Source organism: Schistocerca americana, chromosome 8, assembly GCF_021461395.2.
Source record: "Schistocerca americana isolate TAMUIC-IGC-003095 chromosome 8, iqSchAmer2.1, whole genome shotgun sequence".
Classification (NCBI taxonomy): Eukaryota; Metazoa; Arthropoda; class Insecta; order Orthoptera; family Acrididae; genus Schistocerca; species Schistocerca americana.
Window position 1 is genome coordinate 124,819,370 of NC_060126.1, and position 14,996 is coordinate 124,834,365.

Below are 14,996 nucleotides of genomic sequence, written 5' to 3' on the forward strand. Positions count from 1 at the left end.
TTTCCTTTGCTTGTAATATTGCATTTCCTGTTGCACTTCTGTGAAGCTCTACTAGTTCACTGTGTTCATTCAACTAGTTTCCTGGTATTATAGGATCTGTACTGGAATCTTCAAAATCTACCTCTCCAAGGCGAGTACCATTATCCTGTCATATAATAAGTTGCTGTATATGAATTGCAACAAGCCAGTACAACAGTTTTTGTTTCCTCTGGTGACAGAGTAATAGGTGATCTGAAAATTTTTAATCTTTACTTTAGAATGCCAAACACATTTTCCACACTGCAACTTGCACTGGACAAACAATACTCATACACTTGATTTTCATCATTTAGTATGTTTTGGTTATATGGTTTCAGGAGATGGGGTTGTAGCTAAAAAGCCTCATATCCCACAAAAACAAACTGAAATTTTTTGTTTGTGTTGGGCAGTTTTATTGGCATATGTAACTCGTTTCGCAATAGCCTCCAAAAAGGGGTACTTTTCAATACTCTCCTATCAGTGATTCTTCCATTTGTCCCAACATCCCCCATAACCAGCCTGTAGTTTGCATTGGCTGTAACTGTGAGCACGCTGCTGTAAGTCCTCTGACCCAGAATGTTTAGCTTTCTTTATAGTTACATGCTTTCCATCAACACCACCAATACATTTATTAAAAACTCTGGCAATATAGAAATCAGCTACTATGATATTGTGGACACAGCAATGAAAGACAACTGAATAGATTGGTCTGTGCAGGGCACTTCCCTGTATGCTGTCATTTCATTGATGATCAGGAAACTTGTGAGCCTGTAAGGAGGGGAGGGAGAGGGGAATTTTGCAAATAACAGACAGACAGGGACCACCACCAACCACTCACAATGTTTAGGGTCAAAGTCTTCATGTATTTTTCACAAATGTTTAATATGCTCTCCATCAGAATCACTGCAGACATTCTGACAAAACACAACAATTGTGAGACCTGCTCCTCACAATAGTCCGCATGACCCACAGTTGCTGTCTAAGATTAGACCACTCACCAATTTGTAATAGTTGTGATTGCATCCTCCACGACAATACTCATCCACATGTTGCTGTCAACTGATCACTCTACTGCAAAAGTGTGAATGGAATATCATCACCCACACACCCTGTTGTCTGACCTTCGCATGTAGTGACTACTACTTGTTCCCTAAGTTGAAAGAAAATTTGACCAGAAGGCTATTCAGCTCCAATAATGAGGTGACAGATGATGATCAGCACTTTCTTGAGGACATGGTGATGGTGAGGAGTCGGTACGGCATGGGCATACAAAAACTGTTACAGTGTCTACAAAAACACATCAAGTGAAATGGTGATTACGTAGGAAGTTGATATTCAACCTTCGAAATAATGCAAATATCATAGAAAACAGTGCATTTTTGTATTTCTTAAAAGATAGGGTACCTTACTTTTAGGATAACCCTCATAACTGACATGCTGTGGTGTGATGGTAGTCTGGAAGTTTATTACTGTTTGCTTAGAATTTAGTCACATATCAGTGTGTTACAGTTAATTTTCATTTTGTGGCAGATCGCTAATATGGGGTGTTTCAAAAAAGCTTACCTAATGTCACAAGACTATTTCTTTTACATGAATCAAGATAGGAACTTGGTGTGAATTTTAACCTATGCATAATTTTTGGTTTCATAAGAACCATCTGATGTCAGAAGGGTATTTCCTTTACATGCATGCATATCCAACAATTTGATACCTTTCCCATTTATGTTTAGAGTGAAAGTCTTCATGTATTTTTCACAAATGTTTAATATGCTCTCCATCAGAATCATGGCAGACACTCAGACAAGAGCCAAACTTGTTCCATACTCTTGTGAACAGGTCTGAGATTACTGCATTTACTGCTGTTGCTGTGTGGCATCAGAGTTCACCCAAAGTTGTTTGAAGGGATATGGGACGTCTCGGCTGTCATCCAACCCCCCACTCCCATAAAAAAAGAAAAAAAATAGATTGGGGGTGGGGGGGGGGGCGAGAAGGGAGGGGGGAGAGGAGGAGGAGGAGGAGGAAGAGAAGAAGGAGGGAGACGTGAGATTAGAGTACCTTGGTGGCCCCTTACAGCTGATCCGTCATGGAGGCAACTGATTATCAAGAAGTGCTGTTACTTACCGGTACCAATGCAGTGGTGCTCTGCCCTGTTGAAAAATGAAATTTTTGGCATTTTATTGTAACTGTGGTAAAACACAGATCTCCAACAAATCCAGGTATGTATTTTCTGTAATGGTGTGTGCTAGCTGTATCATGGTGATTCCTAATGGCAACCATGTGAACAGACGATCTACAACTGTCATCAAGGTAAACTTTTGGTTTTGATGCACAAGTTAGAATTTATTCCAAGTTTCTGTCTTCAGTCATATGGAAGATAATGTCTTGTGAAATAGTAGGAATCTTCTTGAAACACCCTGTATAATACAGTGTATTGGATTAGGCAGTATGAAATAATTGGCACTTGTTTATTATGTCAGGATTTAGTCCACTTACAATAAGGTGCATACACTATGTGATCAAAAGTATCCGGACACCTGGCTGAAAATGACTTAAAAGTTCATGGCGCCTGCCATCGGTAATGCTGGAATTCAGTATTGTGTTGGTCCACCCTTAGCCTTGATGACAGCTTCCACTCTCACAGGCAGACATTCAGTCAGATGTTGGAAGGTTTCTTGGGGAATGGTAGACCATTCTTCATGGAGTGCTGCACTAAGAAGAGGTATTGATGTCAGTTGGTGAGGCGTGACATGAAGTCGGCGTTCCAAAGCATCCCAAAGACGTTCTGTAGGATTCAGGTCAGGATTCTGTGCAGGCTAGTCCATTACAGGGATGTTATTGTTGTGTAACCACTCCGCCACAGGCTGTGCATTGTGAACAGGTGCTCGATCTTGTTGAAAGATACAGTCGCCATCCCCGAATGGGAAGCAAGAAGGTGCTTAAAACATCAATGTAGGCCTGTGCTGTGATAGTACCATGCGAAATAACAAGGCGTGCAAGCCCCCTCCATGAAAAACACGACCACCCCATAATACTACCGCATCCGAATTTTACTGTTGGCACTACGCGCGCTGGCAGTTGCCGTTCACTTGGCATTTGCCCTACCCACACCCTGCCATCAGATTGCCACATTGTGCACCGTGATTCATCACTCAACACAATGTTTTTTCACTTTTCAATCGTCCAATGTATACTCTCCTTACACCAAGCAAGGTGTTGTTTGGCATTTACTGGCGTGATGTGTGGCTTATGAGCAGCCGCTCAACGATGAGTTTTCTCACCTCCCACCTAACTGTCAAAGTACTTGCAGTGGATCCTGATGCAGTTTGGAATTCCTATGTGATGTTCTGGATAGATGTCTGCCTATTACACATTATGACCCTCTTCAACTGTTGGCTGTCTCTTTCAGTCAACAGACGAAGTCGGCCTGTATGCTTTTGTGCTGTACGCATCTGTTTGCATTTCCACTTCACTATCACATTGGAAACAGTGGACCTAGGGATCTTTAGGAGTGTGGAAATCTTGCATACAGATGTATGACACAATTGACACCCAATCACCTGACCACGTTCGAAGTCTGTGATTTCCGTGGAGCACCCCTTCTGCTCTCTCACAATGTCTAATGACTGCTGAGGTCACTGATATGGAGTACCTGGCAGTAGGTGGCAGTGCAATGCACCTAATGTGAAAAATGTATGATTTTGGGAGTGTCCGGATACTTTTGATCACATAGTGCACAATAAATTATAGTACTTTGTGATGTTTGTGTGTTTAGGAGTCACATGTTGGAAATTACCAGTGAAGTGCATTTTTGTTTGTATGGTATGGCTTTTGCTGACTAAGACCAATTTTTCCTTCAAGGAAGGCCCGAGTGACATCATAGTAGCTGTATTGTCACAAATACTTGACGCAGAATCGGCAGTTGCAGATCCATCATGCATTATCCTTTCAAATTTGACACGATATCGGGCAAATGTCGAACAAGTTGTACAGCTTATGGAGGCATCTGGAGTGCCTGTTGATCGTATTGTTACTGTCTTTACAAACCAGACATACAACAAAAAAGGTGCAAATCTACATTACTTGGGACCAGTCTTCTCAAATCTGAGCCAGTCACCTACTGTTCGCAGGTAAGTGATTGTTTCCAGTGACTTATCAAATATAGTTACTGATGATTATTCTATATCTTTCATGCCCATTCAGTATAATGAATTGAAAATCAGAATTCCAGGACCAGCTGTTTACAGAGACCTAACACTGCGATAAACAAGGTGCTGCAATGTGAACTTTAAAACTCAGTTTATCATAAGCCTACTCAAACTAATTTGTATTTGCAAGTTTCAAGTTGTCATCACCCACTGCTAACTGTGAGTGTGCTTGAAACACTTGTACATAGAAACTCACACTGTCTCAAATCTAGATGGTTTGTCGAAAGAGCTCGCCCACACAAAGGCATTGTTTAGGAAAAATTGGATATTCCGTGTGGCAGATTAACAGGGCATTGTTAAAAACCAAGAATCAGGAAGCAAATAAAGAGAAGTACACACACGAGCAAAGTCTTTATCTTTTCTTCCTTTCGTGAGAAACATTTCATTTAAAATAGCAAGAATCCTCCATAAATTTCAGGTGAAACTGATTTTCTGTCCATCTCTAAGGTTTGCAAATCTTTTTGCGGTCAGTGAAGGGCAACGTGTTATTGTGGAAGGCTGGAATTCACAAAATATCTTGCCAATGTGGTATGGCTTATATAGGACAGACTATATGAACTGTGAAAGAATGCTGCACTGAACATCAGTGTTGCTCTCACTTTTTGCAACCAAGCAAGTCCATTATTGCTGAACACTGTATTTTCACTGGACATTCAGTGTAGTATGATAAAACTTTGATTCTGGTCTCAGCAACATCTTTTTGGGACTCCATTATTAAAGAATCCCTAGAAATACACTGGCAGAAAAGCTGATGAAGCGTGATAGCAGCTACTAGTTGAACAGTATGAGGAACCCCATCATCTCCATGATTTGTTCTGATTGAAGACGATAGAGTACGCCAGTGGTTACAGTGAGCGATAATGCAGAGGACATCTGAGTTCTGCAGTTCCAGTAGCAAGTGCGCTGCTGCCAGGAAATGTGATCTGTCTGTCAGTTTGATTTTGACGCATATGCGGAGAGCAAGTCTTCATCAGTCGGTGACTGATAGGTGCCCAGGTGAAATATTGTGCAATGTATTAAATGATGCCCGGCTGCAAGCCCAAAGTTCGTTTGAGTGAGGTACTGTAATGGCAAATTTTGATGTGTGGGCTGTTCGCAAGATTATGAGAGTGTGTTATTTCTTACTTGGGTCCAGAGCCTTCTCAAACTTATTACAAGAAGCCTCTTAAACTGCCAGTAGGTTGAAAGAAAGTACTTTATTACAATTGGCTTCTTTTGCTCACATAATCATGTTCAAGTGTCTTTGTACTTGCGTTAGTGCATATGGCGTTGGCAGAAAAGTACATGGCGTGAATGAAGTAGCAGTTTATTGTGGTGTGTTTTCTTGTATGAGGGCATGCTGAAAAGTAATGTCTTCAAATTTTTTATTCCGTTCTCAAGATAAAATAATAATGTCGTGCGGCGAGGGACTCCTGTCCGTTAGACCGCTCACCTGGTGCAAGTTTTTCGATTTGACAACACTTCGGCAACTTGCACGTCGATGAGGACGAAATGATGATGAGAAGGACAACACAAGGGAATCGAACCCGGGCCCTTAGGATTGACAGTCTGTCGCACTGTCCACTCAGCTACCGGGGGCGAACTGTTCTCAAGATTGGTGAGGTAATACATGGCATGCACATTACTTGATCGACTTCCCTAATTCATTAATGCATGTTGCAACCCTCTGCTGCTAGAGGGTTCCAGATTGGGCTTGTAACATGGTGATGTGTTATGTAAATGTTGAGGAGTACAGCGAGACTCTCAGAAAACTGAAATCATGCATTCAAAGAGTTTGTTCTCACATGGACACTTTTTCAGCATGACAATACAAGACCATGCATGAGTGCTGCAACATTTGCAACAATGTGACACATTGGGTTCACTGTCATTGATCATTCTCTGTACATTCATGTCTTGGCCCCATCTGATTTTCATCTTATTCCTGAACTTCAAGAACACCTTTGTGGACCCCACTTTGTTGGTGAAGAAGTGATGTAAGCAGAGATGAGGTTGTGGCTGTTTAAACAAAATCAGACTTTCTACAGTGATGGTATTAACAAACTGGTCTCTTGTTGAGAGAAATGTGTTCGTTGCCAGAGTGACTATGTTGAGAAATAATTATGTAGACATGAAGTATAACCTAGTGAGGTGGTGCAGTGGTTAGTGCACTGGACTCGCATTTGAGAGGAAGGCAGTTCAAACCCTTGTCTGGTCATCCTGATTTAGGTTTTCTGTGATTTCCCTAAATCCCTTTGGGAAAATGCCAGGACGGTTCCTTTGAAAGGGCACGGCCGACTTCCTTCCCTGTCCTTCCCTAGTTCTATGGGCCTGATGACCCTGCAATTTGGTCCCTACCCCCAAACCAACCAACCAACCATAAAGAATAAAGATATAGTGTGTTAATAATGTGTGTTTTATTTTAAAAAGCCTTAGGAGATTTCACATAAAAGATTTGGAAGCATTACATTTCAGCATGCCCTTATATGTGTCTTCCTGACTCTGTATATGTTCTGTCGATACCACATGCACTACTGCACTTTCATGCAAACTTGAAAACAATTTTTTGAGCCAAAACTGGCTGACTGTGATAAGGACTAAAATATTTTATTTCAAGCAACAGGCAGCCTATTTGGAAACGTGACTTCTTATTATAAATTTTGAAGAAAGTAATGCAAATTTCTGCTTCCCAGAACATTTACCTTAATTATTTTCAAACTGAATTCTTTCTATTTGTATTTTCCTGTTCTGCCTTTCAAACTCTTTAATGAGGATTTCACAGTCTTTCCTTGACATCAAGATTGCAACAACTGGATCAGGGCACAATAAAAAATTCTAAAACTCCCTACCACAGAGAAATTGTTTCACTTGTGCTGCATAGTATTGGAAAAAGGTGAGAAGGCGAACATAATAGTTTTGATTGCTTTAACTTTGATAAGGCCTGGATAAATGTCAGCCCTACCATTTTTTGTAACTGCTTCATAATATGCAGCTTTTTAATGCAAAGAGAAAACATGAAACGGCCATCAGAGTTGTGAGAATTAACGAATTCAGGCCCGCCAGACTCTGGGTGGAACGTGACCTTTGAGGATTTTGTTCGTGTTGATTGTAACATGGTGCCCATGGCGTTCTAACATGGACACTTTTTCAGGGTGACAATACAAGACCATGCATGAGCTGATGCTAAGCTGTTTGCCTGTCAGGCTGAGGATGAGAAAGATAGTGAACAACTGCCAACTCCAGTCAACTTGTGCAAGACAAGGTCATCCATGTATACCCTACATTCTTACACCTCTCAGTATGGAAACAGGTGATAGTTTCTTCTCTGCTCAAATCAGCATTGAAAATTCTCTGGACAGTGCTAGGTGGAAGTCACTCTTTCAAAAGAAAATCACTGACAATTTTTCAAAAGAATAAGAAACATTTTCTTTGATACATTTTTCACATACTATATGTATGTATGTATGTGTGTATGTATATAATAGAGGGAAACATTCCACGTGGGAAAAATATATATAGAAAACAAAGATGCTGTAACTTACCAAACGAGAAAGTGCTGGTAGACAGACACAATAAAAAACACACAAACATGTATGTATGTATGTTTGTATGTATGTATGTACCATATGAATATAAGTCTGTGTTATTTGGCACATTATTAAAATAAATGTGAATGTACATATTATGTACTACAGTTTATTTTCGATTGAACTCTTGTGTATTTGAATTTTTTCCTCCATCTCTCTCAGTTATTTGAACCCTGTTATTCTGAACTTTCGCTAATTTGAACTTTTTCCCTGGTCCCTTGAGTTTCTAATTATTGAGAGTTGACTAAGTATCAGAAATTAAAAGATTTGTCAGCTGATAAGGACTGTACAGTAATTTCAGTGTACCTTGCTGTAGAAGGGTGTATAGAAGGGTTTGGCAGGTAAGATTACAGTTAATTGGCATTGCTGCTACAAGAAACAGTTCTTGGAAATTAGAATGTAATGAGGATTTCTGTTTGTTCTCTTAACAATCTTTGGTTGCAGACGAAGCCACAATTCACACAGTTGTAGCACATCATTTTGTAGTGTTGTAGATCAGAGATATTTGATTACTTCAGTCTTTTACCAACATTCTGCTAAGGTATATAAAGGATATTAACTTTCCAGAGGTTTGTGCAGATTGAAGCAATATCTGTGATTGAAAAAACAACACTTACATATACACTGACAGAAAAAGAAATCGCAACACCAAAAATAATTAATGTAGAGTAAATAAATTTTGAGAATATGTTTCTGTAGGTAAATGCAAGTATGCAAACCTACATGCGTTGTGTTGTACTGGTGCCAGATGTCAGTTTGTGGGTTGGAGTTCCATGTCTGTTGTACTTGGCCAGTCAATACAGTGACAATTAATACTGTTTGTGGATGATGATGCAGTTGCCATCCGATGATGTCCCATATATGCTTGATTGGAGTAACATCTGGTAAGTTGACACACTGTAGAGTATGTCGGTAGGAATGGCAATATGTGGGCAAATGTTTTCCTGTTGGCAAACACCCCAAGCAATGCTGTTCATGAATGGAAGCACAACTGGCTGAATCATGACGTTGACATGCAGTTTTGCAGTCAGGGTGCATAGGATAGCCACGAGAGTGCGCCTGCTTCATAATGAAACCTCACCCCATACCATATCTCCAGCTGTAGGACCAGTGTGTCTAGGATGCACATAGATTGGTTGCAGGCTCAGCTGGCCTCCTCCCAGCCAACACATGGCCATCATTGGCACCAAGGCAGAACCAGTTTTCATCATAAAAAACAACAGATATTCATCCTACCCTCTAGTGAACTCTCACCTGACACTACTGAAATTGCGAGTGACAGTGTTTTGGTTGGAGCTGGAACTGATTTGTAACAGTTTGTCACTGTGGTGCCAACTGCTACTGAAATTCCTGCTGCAGATGCAGTACGATGCACCAGAGCCATACACTTAACATGATAGTCATTCGTCTCTGTAGTACCATATGACCATCCGGAGCATGGTTTTCTTGTGACTGTACATTCTCGTGACCACTGCTGCCAGAAAACATGTACAGTCGTTGCATACCTGCCAAGTCTTTCTGCACTATTGCAGAAGGAATGTACAGCTTCTTGTAGCTCTGTTACACGACGTTGTTCAAACTCGATGAGGTCTTGATAATGGCATCTTTGCTGCATTCTTGGCTAACATCAACTCATCATGTTTAATCTCAAAGGTAACTGACACTCATGACCGTTACAGCATGTATTTAAAGCAAACCTGATCTGCACCCTCATAGTGGCACTACTAGCAACTGATGCGAAATTTGAATAGAAGCATCTTTCAGGTGTAGAAACATGCCACCAACTTTAATTTATGTCGCACAAATCCATCTTGGTGTTGCGATTTTTTTCCCCATCAGGGTATATTTGTCTTCATGTATGAATCAAAGTTGACTGATGTAGTCTGAAGGATCAGGATTGTAAATTATTTTCAGGTACCTACTTGATCGAGAGCGTTGTGTTATACAACGTTTCCTGCCATTCACCGAGTATGAAGCTTCAGTTGTTCGAAGAGGTGGCATAGTTGGTGCTCTTCGAAACTGTTGTTTTGATGTGGGTATGTAATAAATTTTTAATATGATATTGATGGTGCAGGTGCAGTTATTAGTATGACTTGTGAAAATTCGTTTATATTTTTTCATTGATATTTACGTTATCATCTACATAATAGTTGACTGAGTTTTCCAGTTTTTATTCACGAATGTCTTATGGCAAAATATCATGGGTAATCTTGTAACTGAGGAAGAAAGTGTTTTTTGCACAGGAGCATTTAATAAGGATAACATGTGGTGTTCACTCCAAAACCTCTTGTAGACAGCTCATTAAACAGTTGGGCATGCCGACAACCACTTCTCGGAACATTTAGTCCCTTATGCAGTTTTTCAGCAGTCAATAACAGTTTGAAACAACAGCAACATTCATAATACTAGAAGAAGGGATGACTCACATTGGCCTTAACTCAGACTAAGTATGGTACAGAAGGAAGTGAAAATTCAACTGTGAAAACTGTTGACCACATACCTAATTATGTAAATAATTTTATAAATAATAAAATTAACTTCAAACACAAACTGAAATCATAACTGTTTTTCACTTCCTTCTACTTCATAGAATAATTTCTGAATTATTTTTTCTCTGAGAAAGTGAGCAACTAGCGTGAAACAAACTTCCTGGCCTATTAAACCTGTGTGCTGGACTGAGATTCAAACTTACCTTTCGTGGGCAAATGCTCTACTGACTGAGCTACCCAAGCACGACTCACCACCTGTCCTCACAGTTCTACTTCTGCCAGCATCTTGTCTGCTACCTTGCAAACTTCACTGAAGTTCTCCTACAAAACTTGCAGGATGAGGGACTGGCAGAAGTAAAGCTGTCACGATGGATCATTGGGTAGCTCAGTTGGTGGAACACTTGCCTGCGAAAGGCAAAGGTCCTGAGTTCTAGTCTTGGTCCAGTACACAGTTTCAATCTGCGAGGAAGTTTCATATCAGCGCACACTCCACTGCAGTGTAAAAATTTCATTCTAGTGTAAAACTGACTCATTCCACATCATAATGATAGGTCACAATTATGATCCATGAATATGAAGATAACTAAACTGAACTGAACAGTTATGTTCTCTTACATTCCTCATGGCAACTTATTTGATGCTGGTTCTCAATGCAAGGAGAAAAATCACTATGTCAGGAGTCCAATGCGAAAATAAAAATACCGCAGGAATAAAGGAGACCACTCACTGAGTTGCATGAAAGATGGCAGCAAGAAATCCAGCATGCTGTGATGTAGTTCCTATTCATGGGATGGTAATAATTACTGAAATTTTTTTGCAAATTGAAATAGTTTACAGTGAAGATATTATGAACAGGACAAGTGTGGTTATATGTTGTAGGGAATTTAGTAGAGGCAGAACAAATGTTTGTGATGAACAGTGGAGAAGAAGTCCTCCCATTTTGTATGATTGGTGGAAAATAAAAAAGAGGAAATTGTTTGTGAAGACCTGCAATTGATGGTGGATGAAACTGCAATTTTCCACAACACTCCGGAACCCTAATTAAAGAGAGACACATAGAAATACTGGCATATCAGAAACTGTGTGCACAGAGGGTCCAAAACAGCTGACAGGACCACAAGAAAAATTGGGTCACTAGTGCCGATGAGTTTCTTGAATAATTTGCATTGGAAGGTGAAGATTTTCTGAGCTCTGTTTTGACTGGAGCTGAAACATGGGTGGCTCACAAAAAGACAGTTGTCACAGTGATGTCACACCGATTATCCATCAGCCAAAACATTCAAAACCACAATTTCGGGCAAAAAATCATGGCCTCAGTGTTTTGGTCAAATTTCTCCCTCAGGGCAAGACCGTCAATGGACAATGATATTTTGAGACCCTAAAAAACTCAAAATGAACATTCAAAACAAAAGGAGACAAATGCCAATGAGAGGAGTGTGTTTGTTACACAACAGTGCCCATTCTCATACAGCCTTAGCCACCAAGGTGCTCTTGGACCGATTTGATTGGGATGTTTTGAATCCCCTCCCCTATATTCTCCTGACTTGGCTTCAACAGATTATCATCTCTTCAAAACACACATGAATGGAATTAAATTTTAGCTGATGAGCAGGTGCAGAAAGAGGTTCTGAAGTGGGGTAAGGAGCTGACGGGAAAGTTCTTCAAGGGGGGCATAAAGAAGCTTGTGCCTTGGCCCACCACATGCATTAAATGGGTTGGTGATTATGTGAAAAAGTAGCCAACAAGTGTATCAACAATATCCTGTGATTTTCAAATACACTTTTTCTAAGAAACATTTAATAATGCGGTACACTTACTTTCTGAACATGCCCCGTAAGAGGCTGAAAACAGTGTGAGACGTATAATGCCAGAGTGGTCCACACAGTATGTTAAGTTGGAAATTAGTCACTTTTAATGTAACTTTTGGAATATTAATGCTTTATGGCCAATTTAGGGTTCATAATTCTCTTTTTCATGCAAGCAAAGGAATATTACATACTGCAACTGATTACAGTTCTTTCTACCCAGCTTAGTGCAGTAGAACTACTTTTGACAAAATAATTATCGGTTGTTTGGTGTGGAAAAAGGACAATCAACATAACAGTCCCAAGATTTACCACTGCTTCGGGTGGCAGCATAATTTCACCGAGGTAGCACACTATCAGGTTGAGCAAAAAACACCACAACTAAACAAACTTGCACGGTGAAAGCATGTTAACACTAATTAACACTGTCTGTTGCTGCATTTGATTGTTATTGTAGCATTACACCATTGTCAAAGTTGAGCAGTCATCAAACTCGAAAGCAAATTCACAGTGTGAAGTAATTGCAAGATATTGTGATTGAGTTAATGACACATGACAGGGCATGAGATCCATCTCGAATGTCGTACATTTTATGAGGTGTTATAATTGTGGTGCGGGGTGTTGTACTCGGTAGAGCAGTTGCCACGCTGCGATCTGTTGAGACTCAGCCCTAGCTTGGAGGATATTCCCCCCCGCCCCCCATGAACCATGAACCTTAGTATTGGTGGGGTAGCTTGGGTGCCTCAACGATACAGATAGCTGTACCGTAGGCGCAACCACAACGGAGGGGTATCTGTTGAGAGGCCAGACAAACATGCGGTTCCTGAAGAGGGGCAGCAGCCTTTTCAGTAGTTGCAGGGGCAACAGCCTGGATGATTGACTGATCTGGCCTTGTAACACTAACCAAAACGGCCTTGCTGTGCTGGTACTGCGAACGGCTGAAAGCAAGGGGAAACTACGGCTGTAATTTTTCCCGAGGGCATGCAGCTTTACTGTATGATTAAATGATGATGGCATCCTCTTGGGTAAAATATTCCGGAGGTAAAATAGTCCCCCATTCGGATCTCCGGGCGGGGACTACTCAAGAGGACGTTGTTATCAGGAGAAAGAAAACTGGCGTTCTATGGATCAGAGTGTGGAAAGTCAGATCCCTTAATTGGGCAGGTAGGTTAGAACATTTAAAAAGGGAAATGGATAGGTTAAAGTTAGATATAGTGGGAATTAGTGAAGTTCGGTGGCAGGAGGAACAATACTTCTGGTCTGGTGAGTACAAGGTTATTAGTACAAAATCAAATAGGGGTAATGCAGGGGTAGGTTTAATAATGAATAAAAAAATAGGAATGCGGGTAAGCTACTACAAACAGCATAGTGAACGCATTATTGTGGCCAAGATAGACACGAAGCCCGCGCCTACTACCGTAGTACAAGTTTATATGCCAACTAGCTCTGCAGATGATGAACAAATTGATGAAATGTATGATGAGATAAAAGAAATTATTCAGGTAGTGAAGGGAGACGAAAATTTAATGGTCATGGGTGACTGGAATTCAAGAGTAGGAAAAGGAAGAGAAGGAAACATAGTAGGTGAATATGGATTGGGGCTAAGAAATGAAAGAAGCCGCCTGGTAGAATTTTGCGCAGAGCATAACATAATCATAGCTAACACTTGGTTTAAGAATCATGAAAGAAGGTTGTATACATGGAAGAACCCTGGAGATACTAAAAGGTATCAGATTATATAATGGTAAGACAGAGATTTAGGAACCAGGTTTTAAATTGTAAGACTTTTCCAGGGGCAGATGTAGACTCTGACCACAATCTATTGGTTATGAACAGTAGATTAAAACTGAAGAAACTGAAAAAAGGTGGGAATGTAAGGAGATGGGACCTGGATAAACTGACTAAACCAGAGGTTGTACAGAGTTTCAGGGAGAGCATAAGGGAACAATTGACAGGAATGGGGGAAAGAAATACAGTAGAAGAAAAGTGGGTAGCCCTGAGGGATGAAGTAGTGAAGGCAGCAGAGGATCAAGTAGGTAAATAGATGAGGGCTGGTAGAAACCCTTGGGTAACAGAAGAAATATTGAATTTAATTGATGAAAGGAGAAAATATAAAAATGAAGTAAATAAAGCAGGCAAAAACGAATACAAACGTCTCAAAAATGAGATCAACAGGAAGTGCAAAATGGCTAAGCAGGCATGGCTAGAGGACAAATGTAAGGATGTAGAGGCTTATCTCACTAGGGGGAAGATAGATACTGCCTACAGGAAAATTAAAGAGGCGTTTGGAGAAAGGAGAACCACTTGCATGAATATCAAGAGCTTTGATGGAAACTCGGTCCTAAGCAAAGAAGGGAAAGCAGAAAGGTGGAAGGAGTATATAGAGGGTCTGTACAAGGACGATGTACTTGAGGACAATATTATGGAAATGGAAGAGGATGTAGATGAAGATGAAATGGGAGATATGATACTGCGTGAAGAGTTTGACAGAGCACTGAAGGACCTGAGTTGAAACAAGGCCCCCAGAGTAGACAACAGTCCATTAGAACTACTGACATCCTTGGGAGAGCCAGTCCTGACAAAACTCTACCATCTGGTGAGCAAGATGTATGAGACAGGCGAAATACCATCAGACTTCAAGAAGAATATAATAATTCCAATCCCAAAGAAAGCAGGTGTTGACAGATGTGAAAATTACCTAACTATCAGTTTAATAAGTCACATCTGCAAAATACTGACACAAATTCTTTACAGACGAATGGAAAAACTGATAGAAGCCAACCTCGGGGAAGATCAGTTTGGTTCCCGTAGAAATGTTGGAACACATGAGGCAATACTGACCCTACGACTTATCTTAGAAGAAAGATTAAAGAAAGGCAAACCTATGTTTCTAGCATTTGTAGACTTAGAGAA

At 40.5% G+C, this 14,996-nt stretch overlaps 1 protein-coding gene across 2 annotated transcripts in view; it reads left to right on the forward strand.

The window, feature by feature from the left end:
- Positions 1 to 14,996, forward strand: part of LOC124545383 (protein HGH1 homolog) — an 80,687-nt gene that overhangs the window by 13,775 nt on the left and 51,916 nt on the right. The window contains exons 2-3 of one of the 2 annotated variants that reach the window (XM_047124293.1): positions 3,881 to 4,145; positions 9,704 to 9,825. In XM_047124293.1, the coding sequence (XP_046980249.1) occupies positions 3,881 to 4,145; positions 9,704 to 9,825 (387 nt within the window). Of the gene's footprint in view, positions 1 to 3,876; positions 4,146 to 9,703; positions 9,826 to 14,996 lie in introns of both variants that reach the window. The other variant, XM_047124292.1, reaches the window with a different exon arrangement.